The 20,017-nt window shown below is 32.3% G+C and overlaps 1 protein-coding gene across 1 annotated transcript; it reads right to left on the reverse strand.

Annotated features, from left to right (window-relative positions):
• Window positions 1-16,919: 16,919 nt before the first annotated feature.
• On the reverse strand, window positions 16,920-19,597 carry LOC138713831 (innexin inx7-like). The gene has a single exon (XM_069846271.1). It carries the CDS (start codon window positions 19,234-19,236, stop codon window positions 18,088-18,090), a length of 1,149 nt encoding a protein of 382 aa, XP_069702372.1. The 5' UTR covers window positions 19,237-19,597; the 3' UTR covers window positions 16,920-18,087.
• Between the last annotated feature and the right edge of the window lie 420 nt (window positions 19,598-20,017).

The following is a 20,017-nucleotide window of genomic DNA, read 5'->3' on the forward strand; positions in this document are numbered from 1 at the left end:
TACCAACTCGCCAACCACGTCGACCAAGTCAAATAAAAAATAATCAGTTTTTGATAGATTGCAATTCAATTCTTGTAACGTGCCTTCATAAGTGAAAGATATGACGACAAAATGCTATTTTCTGATGAACTTCGCTCCATTGCATAACTTCAATATCATAAAAAAGATTGCAAAATTTTGATCGACTTTACCCTCTTCTACGGTATAGTTAACCTGCTGCATGCGTCAACAAACCATAGAAGATTTTGAACTTTTAGTGACAGTATCACAGGAAAGGATAACCATGACTCAAATACAGACTGAACGCTAAAGTGATGTTACTAATTTCAGAGGGTTATTCTCTGAGGTATTCCAAACAAAACATGCTAATACAATTTTGCTTGTTTTTTAATCCTTTTCGAGATAAAAATTGTTTTATATGAAACATTTCATAGACCGTTTTGGAAAAGCCATTCGTTTAACTCCCAATATGCTCAGTCAATTTAAGAGAGCAGTGTATTAAAATAATAAATTTTTGAAAGAATTTGATCCGAACCAATGTAACTTTTCGTTTGATAACAAATTTTAAAATATCAGTCTACATTTCGACCCTCACAAGTATTAACATTGTAACTCACTTTCTTCCATTTTTCAGGAGATGCAAATAAAGTTTTAAAATGGATCATGTAAATCAGTGTATACAGATAAAACCTGTGTGATAAATCTTGTCTCACTGTGAAAAGATAGAGAAAGGAGATACGTTTTACTTCGTCTGTGTTGTTATGGCGATGGGGGTAGTGGAGCGATGCCGTCAATCCATCCAGTGGCGGAAGGGACTAGTTGATACATTCTGTAGTACAAAATAACAAAATATCTCTCTTCGTACTGTGTAGTTCCGTCACTAGCTTGTCTTTCAAGAAACTGAGTTCCGGCAGCCTGTACAATAACAAGGTTTTGAAAGGAATCCTGAAAATTTACAACCCTCCTATAATCTCCACCTTCATTTGAAGGGACTTGGTTTTATTGCTACTGAGACAAGATAAACCAAAGCAGGTATAGTAACAATAAGATTTTACATACGGATGGGAAGATTTAGAGCTACAATGATAGTACTGGAAGAAAAAGAAACAATTTAAGACTATATTAACTAGCATAACTCAAAACCATAAAAAAATTTAGTTACAATGTTATACCTGGTAAGGTTTATCTTGTCTCAGTAACAATAAAACCAAGTCCCTTCAAATGAGGGTGGAGATTATAGGAGGGCTGTAAATTTTCAGGATTCCTTTCAAAACCTTGTTATTCTACAGGCTACCGGAACTCAGTTTCTTGAAAGACAAGCTCAGTGACGGAACTACACAGTACGAAGAGAGATATTTTGTTACCTTATTTTGCGCTACAGAATGTATCAACTAGTCCCTTCCGCCACTGGCATCGCTTCACTCCCCCATCGCAATAACAACACAGATGAGGTAAGATATATCTCCTTTCTCTCTCTTTTCACAGTGAGACAAGATTCATCAATCATCACACACGCTTTAGTATTTGGGAGGGTCGATTTGTTCGGATCAAATTTCTGCATATTTAAAAGACAAAACTAAAATTCTTTCAATCATTTATTATCACAATACACTGCTTTCTTAAACTAACTGAGCATATTGGGAATTAAATCAATGGCTTTCCCAAAATACGCTTTGAAATGTTTCATATAAAACAATTTTTATACCAGAAAGGAAGCAAAAACGAGCAAAATTAGGGCCTATATTATTACTTTTTTTGTTTCAAATGTCTCAAAAAATAACCCCCTGAAATTAATGGTATTACTTACAATTCATCCTGAATAATATATTAAACTAAAAACATAGCAACATTGAACCATCGGGCAAAGCAATTGGCAAAACTTACGTAATCATTTAATAGTTTGGAATAACAACAAAATATCTCAATGGCAAGTAATAATAATAATAATAATAATAATAATAATAATAATAACAATAATAATAATAATAGCTGTAGGTATCTAATATATTTTGTTTCATTATCCAATATACAGCACGTTTTTTTAAATATTGGAATGTAAAATAACACATAGGTTATACGAACATTATAAAACTCAAAATACAGGGAGTTTACTAATAATGTGACCTGTATATAAATACTGTATAGGTAATTAAAGCAATTAACTTTAAAGCTGCCATTTTAACAAAAACCGCTTTGGTGTAGTTGGTATGAGTGAACAGTGAAGACTCCCAGATATAATACTGATAGGCCCTACTTATTTTGATTTCGGAATAAAATTCAGTTTATGTCCATATTTTTGGGTTTTGATTTTCTATAAAATAAGGGTTTAATACTATCATACAATGTAATATAACATCATATTTTCCCTGTTTCAGTGACCAATAGTTTAGTTTTCAGGAGTTTTTTGTTACTTGTGGAATAGTACATTATGCAACGAGCCTTTTCATACGAGCGTCTTAATTACCATTATAGGCAAGTTTCATACAACTTTTTATGCTCGACCATATTTCTAACTTGAAATTACTCATAAGTATTCATGTTATTCTTATCTGGCTGAGGAGCGGAACAGACCTTGTGCAATACCTCGTAAATTGTGAGATGTGCGCAGACGCGAAAGTATTGATTTTTTTCCGAGAAGCAAATGTTGACATTGACCTTGATATAATCTAGAGAGTAAAATATAACCTTGAAATTGAATTAGACATTGAAAAACGAACTGACTTTCTTTCAAATATAGATGATTTATTGATTTATTGTTGTCTTTCGATTGCATATCCGAGAATAATCGATACTTGCGCTTTCATATTGCTACAGTGGTATTTTCTGATTGGTGGAACATCTAAACTTTAATGAATAGGTGTACTTTAATGAGGTCCATTAAAGAGCTGCTACCAGGTGTATAATTACTACATTTCGGCATGGTCGAGCATAAAATAATTTAATGGGTTAGGTACAGCTTACAGCAGTAAAATTTTGGAAATATTCAATTTATCTTCCTCCATTACTGTATCTTGTACAATAATGAAAATTAGTATGTGTAAAACACTATCCTTCTGCTATATTATAAACATATTTTTACGATTTAAAAAAAATTATATATATATATATTTTTTTTTTCAAAATTCAAAGTTCACTGTGCAGTGATGAAGCTTTTTCCTCATAACTCAAAAAGTATCCAACATTCTGTGATGACATTTTTTGTGTGTATTTATGCATGTCATATCTATAATATGATGCAAGACCACTTCTCTGTCTTTGATAGATTGTCTGATAAAAAATAAATTCCTTTTAAAAAATGGTCAAATATCTAACACAAAATTTAAAAAAAAAATATTGTTCATTAAGGAATGTTGTTGAAAGAGCATGGTATTGTAAACATGAGTTTCAGCAATAAAAGAAAAGAGAGAGAACATGAAAAAGTTAACAAGTTTATGAGTTATGAGGGAAACGCTTCATCACTGCACAGTGAACTTTGAATTTTGAAAAAATATGTATAAATAATTTTTTTTAATCGTAAAAATATATTTTTTTTTCTTATGGCAGAAGGATAGTGTTTTCCACATACCAATTTTCATTATTGTACAAGATACAGTAATGGAGGAAAAAATGTTGAATATTTCTAAAATTTTACTGCCGTAAGCTGTACCTAACCCCTTAATATGGACACGGCGAGTTTTGCATCTAATATCCTCAACTAGTGTGTCAAAACTTGATTAATAACTGAAAGTACTTAATTATTTTTAAATAACCTACCAAACTACGCAGACAATTCCAAACAATTATTTGGGACTTGGTCTCCGATTTCACCTTAAGTTTTTTTCCAGCAAATTATTTGGAAAGGCAAAAATAAATCTAAAAAAAAAAATGTAATTTGGAAATGCATCTTATTCCATAAATTTAGCAGTAAGGTCCCTGAGCCAAATAACGCCATGTATACCTTTAACGCCACCCTATTAAAATTTGTTAACGGCACAAGTTTTCGGTAGTGCACTACTGTAGCCTGCATTCGCTTGCAATCTAGTGATGAAATGAGTTACTAGCTGTCCGCTGACATTTACGAGTGACATTGTATTCCATCATTTTCCTGTTGTGTGTTGATAGTGAATGGCTGTTCTTATATCAAGGTAAGAGGCAATATTTTATTTTGTGTGTTGAGCAAATAATAACTATATTAAACTATATATTTTCGTGATCCTTAAACATTCTTCTATGTATAGAAAGTATTTGCTATCTATAAAATTTGAAAATGTTAGAGAAACAGGCATGTCATGTTATCAAGTACTCAGTAGCGCTTTAACGTCATGTGGCGTTAAAGGTCTACAGACAAAATTTTAGGTTATGTTAGTACCAAGGCTGACAGTACAGCATCAGTGTGAAAACATCAGGAAAATCACTAAGCTTTCAACTTACAAATGTTCAGAATGTGCAGTGATTATATTGGTTCAATTGCTTATCAAACTCTTATTTTTTTTTATTTTACATAACTTAATTTTTTTTGTTTTACTTATTGGAAAACATTAATATTAAACTAAGGTAAATGCTTTTGTGTTTAATAATTTTCTACTGTGTCACATTGTCTCTTTTTTTTTAAGTAAGGAGTCACTGGAAAATATGTTTTCCTAATCCATCTGGTGTTTCAGTTTCAGATCAAGAATATTTCATTAGTATTGCGTGATTTTGTATCTTTTATTAACAGGAATTCAAATTTAGTCGCTTAGTTCAATATGTGTTGCTTAGGAAAAATAATTCTTAACAATTATAAGTGTATAGGTTACTAGAAAATAGGTGGCGTTAATTGGAAAACCTGTTCCTAATAACGCCAGTTTACAAAGTTTTCCTATTTGAGTTCCAATTCTTGTTCGGTATACAGAGTGTTTAAAAAATACGGGGCATAATTTCAGATATGTATTTCCCACATGTAGACAATCAAAATAGTTCATTACAACATGTGTCCGGAAATGCTTTATTTCCGAGTTATGGCCTTCACAACATTGAAATTCACCGGAACGTTTTTCTTTCCGCAGGTCGTTGTCATTACAGAAGATGTTCAAAATGTCCATCTCCTGCTTGAATACAGACCTCACATTGATGTCTCATTGACCTGCGAACACGATCCCAAACTCCAGGAGTATTGCGTATGTCCTCAGAACATGCCACAATTCGATTCCGAAGGAATTCCAAATCAGGTACCCGAGACGAATAAACCAATGCACACTTCAGTCGTACGGCTTGCCGGTACTTGGATCGAAGGTTTCCTGATCGATGGATAGGTAGAGGTGGCCCAATTGCTTGGCCTCCACGCTCACCTGATCTGAACCCTCTCGATTTCTACTTGTGGGGCCATTTAAAATCATTGGTTTATTCGTCTCCGGTGCCTGATTTGGAATCCCTTCGGAGTCGAATTGTGGCATGTTCTGAGGACATACGCAATACTCCTGGAGTTTGGGATCGTGTTCGCAGGTCAATGAGACATCGATGTGAGCTCTGTATTCAAGCAGGAGGTGGACATTTTGAACATCTTCTGTAATGACAACGATCTGCGGAAAGAAAAAACGTTCCGGTGAATTTCAATGTTGTGAAGGCCATAACTCGGAAATGAAGCATTTCCGGACACATGTTGTAATTAACTATTTTGATTGTCTACATGTGAGAAATACATACCTGAAATTATGCCCCGTATTTTTTAAACATCCTGTATAATATATGTATTTTCATTGTGCTATTTTGTAAAGATAAGATTACAGTTTATATTTCATAATTTTCGTGTTTGTACATAACTTATTTCCAGAGCAAAAGTGACTGAAGTGTTAAGGTGGCGTTATTTGATACGTGTACCTTACTGTGAGTTAACAGTTTCAAAATATGATCATAATTGTGGTCTGAAGTAGGCTATATTATAAAAAGACCTTCAGTACGATAGGAATTGAAATAAATTCTTTCTCATCGTACAAATGTGCACTGGACATAATACTTTTGTATGTATATAAAAATTCCATTACAGAAAATCGATATTTAAAAACATATTATGTCGTTCTTTTACTTTCGAGTTGTATTCAAGGCGGCGTCCTCAACGAAATAAGAGTTTCAAATAATATGAACAATAGACAACACAATCCGTCATGTTTCGGACCTCTTAGAAAGCCATATAACTTGATACGACGCCTGCAAGCGCACATACACGTGAAACACATCGACCCACGCGTGGTTGAAAAGACCTTAATGAGCCACACAATGGAAAGAGCCTTCAGAGCGGTTCCTCTGAGCACAATAAGAAAATTACTACTTTTACACGCAGGGAGAAAAAATGTTAACGCGGCACGTAGGACTGAAAACGTAATCGATTCATTGGTGCACTTGATCCCGACCACTTGCTATTCAAAGGCTATAAAACTGAGTATAAATGAAAGCTATTATATACCAGCCGTCTGCTCTAGTTTTGGTGATCTGTCGGCTTGTCCAGCAAAACGAACAGAATCGTGTTTGTTCCCCACCAGTAGGCCTATCACTTTCTACTAAACCATTCACATTTTGATTCGTTATTCCTTTCCTCTCCTGAACATACGGGCTATTCCATCTCAAATCGACCGAAATATAGAGAAAATTGACCTTGCAATTTTTAAATACAATGAAACTTTTTCTGTCCGTTGACAACTATGATACAGTGCTTTGTGCAAAGTTTGAGGCAACAGAAATTAATAGTGTTTAAATTAATAATATTTAAATTTATCGTATTTTCATAAAATTAGCAACTTTAAACTGTTGTGGCTCCGAAACCCTTTCACCCAATGATCAAAATCATGGTTTATTTTGATGCTGAGAAATTAAAGTTTATATTGACATGTAAACAGGTTTTCTTACTTTTTATGGAAATGGAGAAATTTAGATTTTTCTTCATTAAGACGCCTTTGCCCACGGAAAAAAATATTTTTAAAATATATGGTTAGATTCCGCATTGAAAGTACAAATAAACACATATTTTTACTGGTGCACCGTTGATAAGAAAGTATTGAAAATATCAAATAAAGAAAATAAATAGTACGCGCGTGAAATAACCAGCTGACTGTGAGGCGGGATTTAGCCCAGACAAGCAAGGCCAGGAGACAAACACGTGATGTTTCGTCTAGTAGCATATAGCTGGGCTAGCTTTATCACAAGTTTTCACAAACAAAGGAGTAAAATAACGCCCAACGCTCGCTTATCTTCAGCTCTCGGCCAGTGCTTGCTGTACTGCGCCTTTCAAGTCCAGGCGTGGGAAAATAATTTATTTTATACCCTCGAAACTTATTGCCAGGCCACTAAGAAAACAGTGCCGAATCCCTCTTAATAATGCAAGGTTTTTCCTCAATTTTTTACATTTTTATAAATGGGCAAAAAGCCTAAAAGTAAGTAAAATCAGATTATCTGTCTCTCTGTATACAATAAAAATAACTATTACTTCTTATCATAGCCTACCAAATGTCAGCTTCAAAATGAGCTACCGTTCAATGTTCTGCAGTAAATGGTTCCAGAGTTCTGAGCGCTGAAAGAGGCTTGTTTTTATAAAATACGCTAAATTTGTCGCTCAATAGTACGAAAACCGTTGAGTTTCGATAGTATATTTTTTAAAATGCACTGTCCTCAGCACCTTGTATAATAGGGAAAAAATTAGAGTATCAAAAAAATGCGAGGTTTTTTACTGATGGATTTCATATGGAATAGCCCATACACTGGTTTACTAGCCACTCAAATTCCAATATGCAATCTAATTTCATATTACATTTCATTCCATCTCTCCAAAGCAGTTATTTGGGTTGGATCTTTTGGACACGAACCATCTATTGCTTAAGAAGAGACTCCACTAAAAATCATGAAAATTTTCCAAAATATTTTTGACTATTTGACTTCTTTAAAATGAATATTTTCATACTTCATGGATTTTAGTTGAACTCTGATTACAAATATGTTTGAAATAATTTTCAATTAGGGAAGAAGAACTGTTAAAATTATTTTTTCATTAAAGGATTCTTTCTTTACAAATTTCTGATTTCAAATCTAGTAAGTTTTCCAAACTATTTTTGACTAGTTCACTTCTTTAGAATTCATATTTTCATACCCCAAATGGATTTTAGTTGAACTCTGATTACAAATATGTTTGAAATAATTTTCTATTAAGGAAGATGAGCTGTCAAAATTATTTTTTCATTAAAGGATTCTTTCTTTACAAATTTCTGATTTCTAATCTAGTAAGTTTTCCAAACTATTTTTGACTAGTTCACTTCTTTAGAATGCATATTTTCATACCCCAAATGGATTTTAGTTGAACTCTGATTACAAATATGTTTGAAATAATTTTCTATTAAGGAAGATGAGCTGTCAAAATTATTTTTTCATTAAAGGATTCTTTCTTTACAAATTTCTGATTTCAAATCTAGTAAGTTTTCCAAACTATTTTTGACTAGTTCACTTCTTTAGAATGCATATTTTCATACCCCAAATGGATTTTAGTTGAACTCTGATTACAAATATGTTTGAAATAATTTTCTATTAAGGAAGATGAGCTGTCAAAATTATTTTTTCATTAAAGGATTCTTTCTTTACAAATTTCTGATTTCAAATCTAGTAAGTTTTCCAAACTATTTTTGACTAGTTCACTTCTTTAGAATGCATATTTTCATACCCCAAATGGATTTTAGTTGAACTCTGATTACAAATATGTTTGAAATAATTTTCTATTAAGGAAGATGAGCTGTCAAAATTATTTTTTCATTAAAGGATTCTTTCTTTACAAATTTCTGATTTCAAATCTAGTAAGTTTTCCAAACTATTTTTGACTAGTTCACTTCTTTAGAATGCATATTTTCATACCCCAAATGGATTTTAGTTGAACTCTGATTACAAATATGTTTGAAATAATTTTCTATTAAGGAAGATGAGCTGTCAAAATTATTTTTTCATTAAAGGATTCTTTCTTTACAAATTTCTGATTTCAAATCTAGTAAGTTTTCCAAACTATTTTTGACTAGTTCACTTCTTTAGAATGCATATTTTCATACCCCAAATGGATTTTAGTTGAACTCTGATTACAAATATGTTTGAAATAATTTTCTATTAAGGAAGATGAGCTGTCAAAATTATTTTTTCATTAAAGGATTCTTTCTTTACAAATTTCTGATTTCAAATCTAGTAAGTTTTCCAAACTATTTTTGACTAGTTCACTTCTTTAGAATGCATATTTTCATACCCCAAATGGATTTTAGTTGAACTCTGATTACAAATATGTTTGAAATAATTTTCTATTAAGGAAGATGAGCTGTCAAAATTATTTTTTCATTAAAGGATTCTTTCTTTACAAATTTCTGATTTCAAATCTAGTAAGTTTTCCAAACTATTTTTGACTATTTCACTTCTTTAGAATGCATATTTTCATACCCCAAATGGATTTTAGTTGAACTCTGATTACAAATATGTTTGAAATAATTTTCTATTAAGGAAGATGAGCTGTCAAAATTATTTTTTCATTAAAGGATTCTTTCTTTACAAATTTCTGATTTCAAATCTAGTAAGTTTTCCAAACTATTTTTGACTATTTCACTTCTTTAGAATGCATATTTTCATACCCCAAATGGATTTTAGTTGAACTCTGATTACAAATATGTTTGAAATAATTTTCTATTAAGGAAGATGAGCTGTCAAAATTATTTTTTCATTAAAGGATTCTTTCTTTACAAATTTCTGATTTCAAATCTAGTAAGTTTTCCAAACTACTTTTGACTATTTCACTTCTTTAGAATGCATATTTTCATACCCCAAATGGATTTTAGTTGAACTCTGATTACAAATATGTTTGAAATAATTTTCTATTAAGGAAGATGAGCTGTCAAAATTATTTTTTCATTAAAGGATTCTTTCTTTACAAATTTCTGATTTCAAATCTAGTAAGTTTTCCAAACTATTTTTGACTATTTCACTTCTTTAGAATGCATATTTTCATACCCCAAATGGATTTTAGTTGAACTCTGATTACAAATATGTTTGAAATAATTTTCTATTAAGGAAGATGAGCTGTCAAAATTATTTTTTCATTAAAGGATTCTTTCTTTACAAATTTCTGATTTCAAATCTAGTAAGTTTTCCAAACTATTTTTGACTAGTTCACTTCTTTAGAATGCATATTTTCATACCCCAAATGGATTTTAGTTGAACTCTGATCACAAATATGTTTGAAATAATTTTCAATTAGGGAAGATGAGCTGTCAAAATTATTTTTTCATTAAAGGATTCTTTCTTTACAAATTTCTGATTTCAAATCTAGTAAGTTTTCCAAACTATTTTTGACTATTTCACTTCTTTAGAATGCATATTTTCATACCCCAAATGGATTTTAGTTGAACTCTGATTACAAATATGTTTGAAATAATTTTCTATTAAGGAAGATGAGCTGTCAAAATTATTTTTTCATTAAAGGATTCTTTCTTTACAAATTTCTGATTTCAAATCTAGTAAGTTTTCCAAACTATTTTTGACTATTTCACTTCTTTAGAATGCATATTTTCATACCCCAAATGGATTTTAGTTGAACTCTGATTACAAATATGTTTGAAATAATTTTCTATTAAGGAAGATGAGCTGTCAAAATTATTTTTTCATTAAAGGATTCTTTCTTTACAAATTTCTGATTTCAAATCTAGTAAGTTTTCCAAACTATTTTTGACTATTTCACTTCTTTAGAATGCATATTTTCATACCCCAAATGGATTTTAGTTGAACTCTGATTACAAATATGTTTGAAATAATTTTCTATTAAGGAAGATGAGCTGTCAAAATTATTTTTTCATTAAAGGATTCTTTCTTTACAAATTTCTGATTTCAAATCTAGTAAGTTTTCCAAACTATTTTTGACTATTTCACTTCTTTAGAATGCATATTTTCATACCCCAAATGGATTTTAGTTGAACTCTGATTACAAATATGTTTGAAATAATTTTCTATTAAGGAAGATGAGCTGTCAAAATTATTTTTTCATTAAAGGATTCTTTCTTTACAAATTTCTGATTTCAAATCTAGTAAGTTTTCCAAACTATTTTTGACTATTTCACTTCTTTAGAATGCATATTTTCATACCCCAAATGGATTTTAGTTGAACTCTGATTACAAATATGTTTAAAATAATTTTCTATTAAGGAAGATGAGCTGTCAAAATTATTTTTTCATTAAAGGATTCTTTCTTTACAAATTTCTGATTTCAAATCTAGTAACTTTTCCAAACTATTTTTGACTAGTTCACTTCTTTAGAATGTATATTTTCATACCCCAAATGGATTTTAGTTGAACTCTGATTACGAATATGTTTAAAATAATTTTCTATTAAAGAAGATGAGCTGTCAAAATTATTTTTTCATTAAGGAATTTTTTTTTTACAAATTTCTATATATCTAGTAAATTTTTGTTATAAAATTGGCTCTCCGAAGTTACTGGATGAATGTAGCGGAGGGAAATTTTAATAGATGTGAATCACATAAATATTCATTTTACTTTCAAATCCATTTTTCCGTAAGTTTATTTTTCTTGAATCAACTTAGGGAGGCTTACCTTAGTATTTAGCTCATAAATTTGCATATATAATACAAAATAAAGTAATTTAATAGTCAAAATGATTAGGCTATCTAGGTACAAGTTTCTCAATTGCATTAAAGAAGTAAAACCCTGCCTTTTGTTTACTTTCCCAGCATTAAAGAAAACTTTCTTTTCTTTTAGCCATAACATAATACAATGTCTTCTTCCTCTCTGCGTACAACATCTAATTGCTATTTTAACCGATTAATCTATAGGTTTTACTAAAAAAATATATATATTAGGTATATATCTAGAACTATTTGAAGCATGGACGTTGATAGAAGTGATTTTGTTCCTCAAAAGACAATTCATCGGAACGAGTCTTAAATTAGACAGCATCAAACAAATAAAGATAATAAAGGCCAAGTTAAAACTGTTTTGTTTTATTTAATTAGTAACGGTATTAAAGAAATGACGTCACTCTCTTTTTCTTTCGATGTTTCTTTTCTTAAGATGACCTGAAACAGATGAATGGCCAAGCAAAATCATTCTTCCTTACCTTGTGTAAGAAAGTCGCATAAAGCAACGTAACAATGAGGCTGACAGTTCGTTAACCTCAGTCAGGAAGAGTGCTCTCCATGCATGAGGAGGTCCATTGTACAGCCGGTACTTAATGCATGGCTTTGTAATGAATACAATTATTCTATTATATCATAACATAAAATGTTTACTCGCAAATCGTGTAATGTTTTCCTCTATGGTTCAAAATGTCCGGGTATTTGATAAACAAATAAAGCAGGAATGGTTTTATTAATGATAGTTCAGTGCATACAGTAGACTTTTTTGAAATTCTGGAGGAGCTTAGTAAAAAAAGGAGTAAATTATCACAGAATGAAAACTGAAAGAGCCAATTAAAGGGAGTTCCTTGTTATCGCATTCAAAATAATGGTAAAAATAACCTGTTTTCAAGTAGTCATAAATATAATACTATTTATCATAGCTCTTTCATTTTTTTGGTGTAAGCCTATGCCCATAATATTGCAGATATATTAATAATTTTAGTAGTGTGTGTTTTAGTATCTATTAGCAGTAAGTGGGTAAAATTTCAATTCAATGTACACTATAATAAGTTAATAAAGTGTACCTAATCACAGACATGTAGTGAATTTATATAAAAAAAATATGTTTAAATTAAAAAAAATATTTCATGCTCGACCATGCCGAAATGTAGTAATTATACACCTTGTAGTAGACCTTTAATGCACCTCATTAAAGTACACCTATTCATTATAGTTCAGTTGTTCAGCTAATGAGAAATCACCTTTTTACCGTTATAAAACCGCAAGTATCGATTATTCTCGGATATGCAATCGAAAGACAATTAGCGAAACGTCACGGAGGCTGGAAATCCAATACTGTCGCAGAAGGTTATGTTCTGTTACTATAATAATTAGCGTTAATTGTAAATAATATTCAAATAAATTCAATTTGTCATCTCGTTTTTCAATTCTAAATCAATTTCCAGGTTATATCAAAATTAGTTCATGTTATTCTCTAGATTACATCAAGATCAATGACATTATTGTTCCTCGGGAAAAATCAATACTTTCGCGTCTGCGCACATCTCACAATTTACGAGCTATGCACAAGGTCACTTCCGATCTTCAGTCAGATATGAATAAAATGAATACTTCTGAATAATTTCAAGTTAGAAATATGGTCGAGCATAAAAAGTCGTATGAAACTTGCCTATAATGGTAATTAAGACGCTCGTATGAAAATTATGAAACTCGCTTGCGCTCGTTTCATAAACAAACATACTCGCGTCTTAATTACTATCATTATAGGCTCGTTGCATAATGTACTATAGTAGGGTGTGTTTTAGTATCTATGAGCAGTAAGTGGGTAAAATTTCAATTCAGTGTGCGCTATAATAAGTTAATAAAGTGTACCTAATCACAGACATGTAGTGAATTTATAAAAAAAATTATGTTTAAATTCAAAAAAACTATTTGAGGTGAAAGATTTACTCTAGAGTAATCATTTTTTTTTTTTTTTTTTTTTTTTTTTTGTATTTTAAAGCTTAATGTTCATACGCACATCACTAAAAAATTAAAGGACTCTGAGAAGTAATATTATATTTATGACTGCTTGAAGATAGCCTATTTTTGCCATTATTTTGCATGTGATAACAAGGAACTCCTCTTAAAGTGATAGAACACCAACCTATTGATATGGAAACACTTATGAATATATATTCCACAAATATAATTCGAAAACTATCATATGAAGTTGGAAAGAGTCTGTAGCGTATTCCTTTAAGAATGATTATTATTGATTATAAGTAATTTAAACTAATTTAGTCCAAATATGAATGTAAAGTACCAACAGCAACATCCACTACAGAAATGTCCATTCACAGCATTACGAATGATGTAAGTAGGTTTAAGCAATGTCACTTAGCCACATTTTGGAAATTAATTTAAAAAAATATTTATCTTCGTTAGGACGTCCATGTTTCAAGATATTCTATTTCATACATAGCACCCCATACTACTTTTTTCAGTCTTAATTGTACAAATAGGAACTTAATGCAGTTAACACGTTACAGCTTGCCCAACTGTTACATTATAAATTGAGTTATGTGAAACTCTAATGCACTGATAATTCAAAGCTATTAAGTCATCTTAATTTTATCATAAAAAATAAATTTCTTAAATATTTTTAACAATTTCTCGGTAAAGAAAGCTGTTCAGACATTTTTTGTATTAAAAATACATTTCCTAAATATTTTGAAGAGATTGGTCTGTAACAATTTCTCGATAAAAAAAAAAAAAACAAAGATGTTAGCTCTACTAAGTTTTCACTTGAAAATCCTGTTACTTCTAAAAAGAAACTGATATAGGCCTAAATAAAATTGTGTAATGATTATGTAAAAGAACTGTGCAGTATCCTTCGAAGTTAAGAGTGTTTCCTGCCATTTTCCAAGCTGTTTCAATTTAGTTTTATATATCAGAACTATTGTAAAAGAACTCTTCTGAAAATTATTTGTATTTTAGTTATTTTATTTATGTTTCAGGGTAAAGGTTGGTAAACTCTGATACAAGTAATATTATGATAGTTTTTTAACTGAACGAGAGAAGGACCGGTTTTGTACAGCAACTTGTCCACGAACATTTCCTTAATACGTTGACGCAAAAATCCGACCTTCGTCTCGCTCATTAAAATTGTAATAAATTCTCAAAAAGAACTATCACGATATTACTCGCATCACAGTTTACCAACCTTTACCCTATATGAAATTATGATGCAAAAACTAAAACCTGTGCAAACAACATACATAATAATAGATGTTTAAAAATTTTAATTAGGAAGCAACAACTGTGTAAAAACAAGAAAAACGTATGTAGCCTAAATGCCAATACCATTAACCCTTAATTTGGCAAAACTTTCTCACGCTAGTTTATTAAACCGTGTCGGACTGTAAAGAAAACAACTATCGCAATGTCCATATTTTATATGTTGTACAATATTATAATATTGTGAAATTTTAATTTTTCTACCAATTTTTTTTCTACTGCTGTATTAAAATTATAGCATATAGCTTATTAACCTGTTGTATTCTATAGGATACTTTGCGAATTTAAGGGTTAACTGTATATATTTTGGTGAAAATGATATCAATTTATCAAGTCTATTGATTTTCTGTAGGTAATTATTGCACTGTGAAAACAATATAAAAATTGCTGAATTAATTTTACACAATGAAATTCATGCTTCGAGTAAAATTTACGAATTTCTTCTTTTTTTGTGATTAAAAAAATACTAATTTGTTATGTCAATAACTTGAAGTATACATAATGTAAATATTAGGCAGTCTACGTGTGGGGGGGCAATGTATGAGGTTAAACTATGAACACAAATTGTGGTATTGACTCATTTAAGAACAATAAACTATGAATTTAGGCCTTCGTTGAATTATCAGTACAAATACGTGTTGACTAGTCACGCCTTACAAACAAATATTTCACTACAAAACATAGTAATATCTAACACTAGGAAGAGAGTTTGAAATATCATATGGCACAATATTTGTTAGTGGAATGTGAATGTGCTTGAAAAGAAATGTAAACACAATTACTACAGTGTTGCTGTTTGGATAGAACCGATTACATTACGTAATCAAAAAGAAGCTTGGGTCATTTCTAGGATACAATGCAACAATAGAATTCCAGAACTGTTATGGAGGTAAGTTAAGAGAGGATATTATCATTTCAAACTTCATTCCAAAAACTAGCTAACTGGGCATTAGCTGCCGCTTTAACAATGTTTTGAATTATTTCATTATGAACTCAAAGTACAAAAGAATTTCTATTGTATTTTGTTTTCTCTGCCCGCAAGTATAATTGTAAAGTCTTAGTTAAATAAAACTTTAAGTCAAATAATCAACAACACTCCAATATTTTTCGGCACAATTCAAGCATATCCACCGTCCACTACAATATGATGTCCTTGAGCGCTTTGCTAAAAGGACTTTCTAATAGCTGCCACGATGGGCGCCGACTTTCGAAAACCTTGGAAAGTGATAAAATCATAGCTTAACGTAGAACATATAACGAAGTTAGCAATTGGGCAATCGTTACCTTGTATCAATGCAGGTACAAATAAAACCGATATATCGAAGTATCATTAGTTTTATACCATGATATTTCGATGCAGTATCGATAACTGTTATTTATTACGTAAACAGTATCGATAAATTTCGAGTGCCACGTTGATTTAGTCTTAAGGTAAGCAAACTTTTTTTTTCAGCACATTTCCTCAAACTGTAAAGGCTCTCACAATTTGTATGCTAGTAATATGAAAATTTTACTGCATGACCATAGGACTGTGGGTAACAAAACACAGTTATACTTTTTTAGAGTAAATACTGTTTAAAGTAAAATAATAAAATCCTAAACTAAGTGATCGACGGTAGTTCTATAAATCAGTGAATAGAAGTCCAGTATTTTATCTGGACCAGAAATACAATACAAATGGAGAAAAATTAGTACTTTGTCGTGGACCCAATCTGTGGTAAAACGGCTTAAGTACACATTATCGTGGATCATTATCATTAGGGCTAGGATTTTGATGAAATTGCATCTTTTTTTCTAGTAAGCCAGAAACATTGCTGCTTTAGTATTTATATCTTATGTGATAAACTGAGTGTTTTAAGACGTATTTTTTGCATTTTTGCCTGTTTCAACTCATAAGAGCATCTTTTGTTTTATTCGGACATTTTTTAGGCATTTTAATTTAATTTTGGCCACAAATCCCCATTATTAATCTAAAATAATGTTTATTTCCTTTGATATTTGTCTACATATTTTGTCCATTAATACCCATTATTTTTTACTTGGTTATTTAACGACGCTGTATCAACTACGAGGTTATTTAGTGTCGATGGAATTGGTGATAGCGATATGATATTTGGCGAGATGAGGCCGAGGATTCGCCATAGATTACCTGGCATTTGTCTTATAGTTGGGAAAAACCTCGGAAAAACCCAACCAGATAATCAGCCCAAGCGGGAATCGAACCCGCGACCGAGCGCAACTCCGGATCGGCAGGCAAGCGCCTTAACCGACCAAGCTACGCCGGTGGCTAATACCCATTATTTTGTATAATATTTTAATCGTTTTTCTACACAAATATTGCCATTTTAACGTAGTACACTCCAACCACCCCTTCACTATAGACTCCTCTACACCTGCTAATTCCGGATAAGAGTGGCCTTGTGGTGAGCTACATGGAAATTACATCAGGTAAAATAATTAATTAAAGTGTACCACTTAGAAAAAATTATTTAAAATTAAATAAACTTAAATGTTGGTACTACTCGTATAATTTAATTTAAATACTAGTCTAAATATTAAGTAGTACAAAACCTCTTTTCCTACTAAGCCAATTATGTAAGAACAACTTTTAGGGAATTTTTAAGAGCATTTTGGAAAGATTTTTAGGTCATAAACGCATTGTTTTAGGGCATTTTTTCATGATTTATAGGTCATCAAAATCCTAGCCCTAATTATAATGTTTCCAAATAAAACACACTGAGTTGATCATAAAAATGAAATTTTAAAATATAGTGAATGGAATTTGTTTTCTATATTTCTAAATTTAAATTTAAAATTTTGGAGGATCCTATGTTTTATAGACACGTCATAGATGTAAAACAAGTTTCGGGCCTGGTACTCAAATTTTGTAGGATGAGATAGATTTTTAAAATAAGATTTTTTTAAAATTTGAATAACCAAAGATCTATAATTCAACTGAGGATTGTGAGACATATGCATTATTACTTATAAAAGGAGGATGGTGTGCAGAAAAAATCAAGTATGTGGCTTAAATTTTTTAGAAAATAGAATTCACACATCACATCACTTAGGCCATAAAATAGAGCCACGAATAAAATTCCTAGTCGGCGCCCATGATCAGTTTATCACATTACAACTCTTTATCACAATTTCGTATAATACTCCTCTATGGCACTGACGTAAGCACAAAGACACTTCAAGCCTGCTTGATTCCACGTTTCTTTTCCTTTGCTGGGGCGAGGTCCATGGCGATGATGAGGAACAACTCCCTGAAGACCATGGGATCCAGGTTCTTCGCTAAGTAGTACAGGAAGAGCCAATCCGAGTAGTGCGATGCCTTGGTGACCTTGACGACGCTCCAGACATCCGGAGTGGACGGAGAGACAAATGAAAACACAAGCCTATTGAATAATACGGATCGCGAGTGAAGAACATACGTCACCAGCCTCCACAGCAGACTAAGCCCGGTCAGGACTGTAAGGAAGGCGAACCAGAACCACAAAAGCACATACACTTTCTCATTAATAACGTTCATCGCAAGCACACACAGACTGTCGTGGATTTGAATGGTGCCAGATGGACCGTGGAACTTGAAGGTGCATTTTGTAATTTTGGGGAACACCATATCCAAAACACTGACCTGGTCTGAAGAAAGGAAATTAGGTCCCAACATGAAGAAAGATCCACCAAGGAAGTAGTTTATGAAGTAGATCTGGCTACCCAGCACGAAGACGTTTAACAGTTCGCAGGCCACGAAGTGCCTTGCCCAGATCTTGTTGAAATGACGCCTCCCCATAAACACTTCCTTGACCTGATTCAACAGCACTTCCTTTTTCTTTTTTGACGGTATAGTGAAGTTACCCACGTTCACGTCTTCGTCAAGGTAACTCATATACATGTACTCCAGGCTACTCACTATGTTACTCATGGCGTTGCCCTCCCAACGTGTCCAGATGTAATGCGGCAAATAGAAAAGCACAGCCTGGAAGAAAAGCACGATTGGTACCCACTGGTAGTAGGCGTGGTGCGTCACTTCTTCTTTCTCGTCGTAAGGCCCGATTCCTGGATGTGGTATGATCTTCTTTCGCAGGGCGGAGGAGTCCATATGTCGTGGTACAGTGAACGTAGTGCTTATGAAGCAATAACTGTTGATGGTTGCAGTGAGGGATGTATCTTCTACGATACAACTGATCGGTTCCCCGAAGTAGTTGCTTCCAATCACGACAACAGCAAGCAGAAATATTAGAAATGTTATCCTGTAATACAATTTGCTGAGGGAGGAGTCGATCTTAACCTTCTTTTTGAAGAAGACGTGTCTCGAAACGTCTTGGAAGAGGCCGAGCATGGTTCACACGTTGATGGTAATTACACTCAGACACGTAAGCAAGTAGGAGCGACTGTGTTGTCTTTCAAGGCGAGTCTATGCGAAGCTATACCACGTGGTAACTTAAGTTTTTATCGCTGTACGCAAATTGTAAACACGCTAAGTCCGAGACTGTCGTGATAGCAAATATCGAGTCCGCGGAATGGAAACCCCGTTAGGAGAGGCGCGCTCGACGGCTCCTCAATACGAGAGCAGGGGAGGCACTGGAACCGCCAGGCAAGCGTTACAATGAGCGATGTCTCATAACTGACCCCTGCCTTGCGTGATGTTAGACTCGCTGCAATACATCGTTGTATGCAGTATGATCCAACACTCAACTGAGGTGGCGAATTGCTGGCTGCTCCAATCTTCCACCCTGCACCATCATTTTGTAGAATGTTGATAGAAATGTCCGCACGACTGCCACTGCCATAGAGCGTTCGGTGTATATAAAATATAGTTGCATATACAATATAGGCATTTTCTTAGCGGACATCCTCACTCATTGTAACACAACTGAAATAAGTCATTTACGTATTTTTAACGTAACTTATACCTATAAAATAACAGAAATAAATCTAAACTAGTGGCTTTTGCAGCAAATGCTGCAAACTAAGTTCATTAGACGTTCAAATAAAAATTTTTCAGCTTTATTTTCAATGGGGAATACCAGACATTTTGAAAGTTATTTGCTTCCATAATAATGAAACATACTCCCTCTGAATGATTTTTTTATGCCAAATGCTTTTTCTTGAACCTATCC

The sequence above is a fragment of the Periplaneta americana genome, chromosome 14 (genome assembly GCF_040183065.1).
Source record: "Periplaneta americana isolate PAMFEO1 chromosome 14, P.americana_PAMFEO1_priV1, whole genome shotgun sequence".
In the NCBI taxonomy this organism is placed as follows: Eukaryota; Metazoa; Arthropoda; class Insecta; order Blattodea; family Blattidae; genus Periplaneta; species Periplaneta americana.

Bases quoted from the DNA above. Each gene is read 5' to 3' on its own strand.
- LOC138713831 (XM_069846271.1), bottom strand. From the start codon at position 19,236: ATGCTCGGCCTCTTCCAAGACGTTTCGAGACACGTCTTCTTCAAAAAG.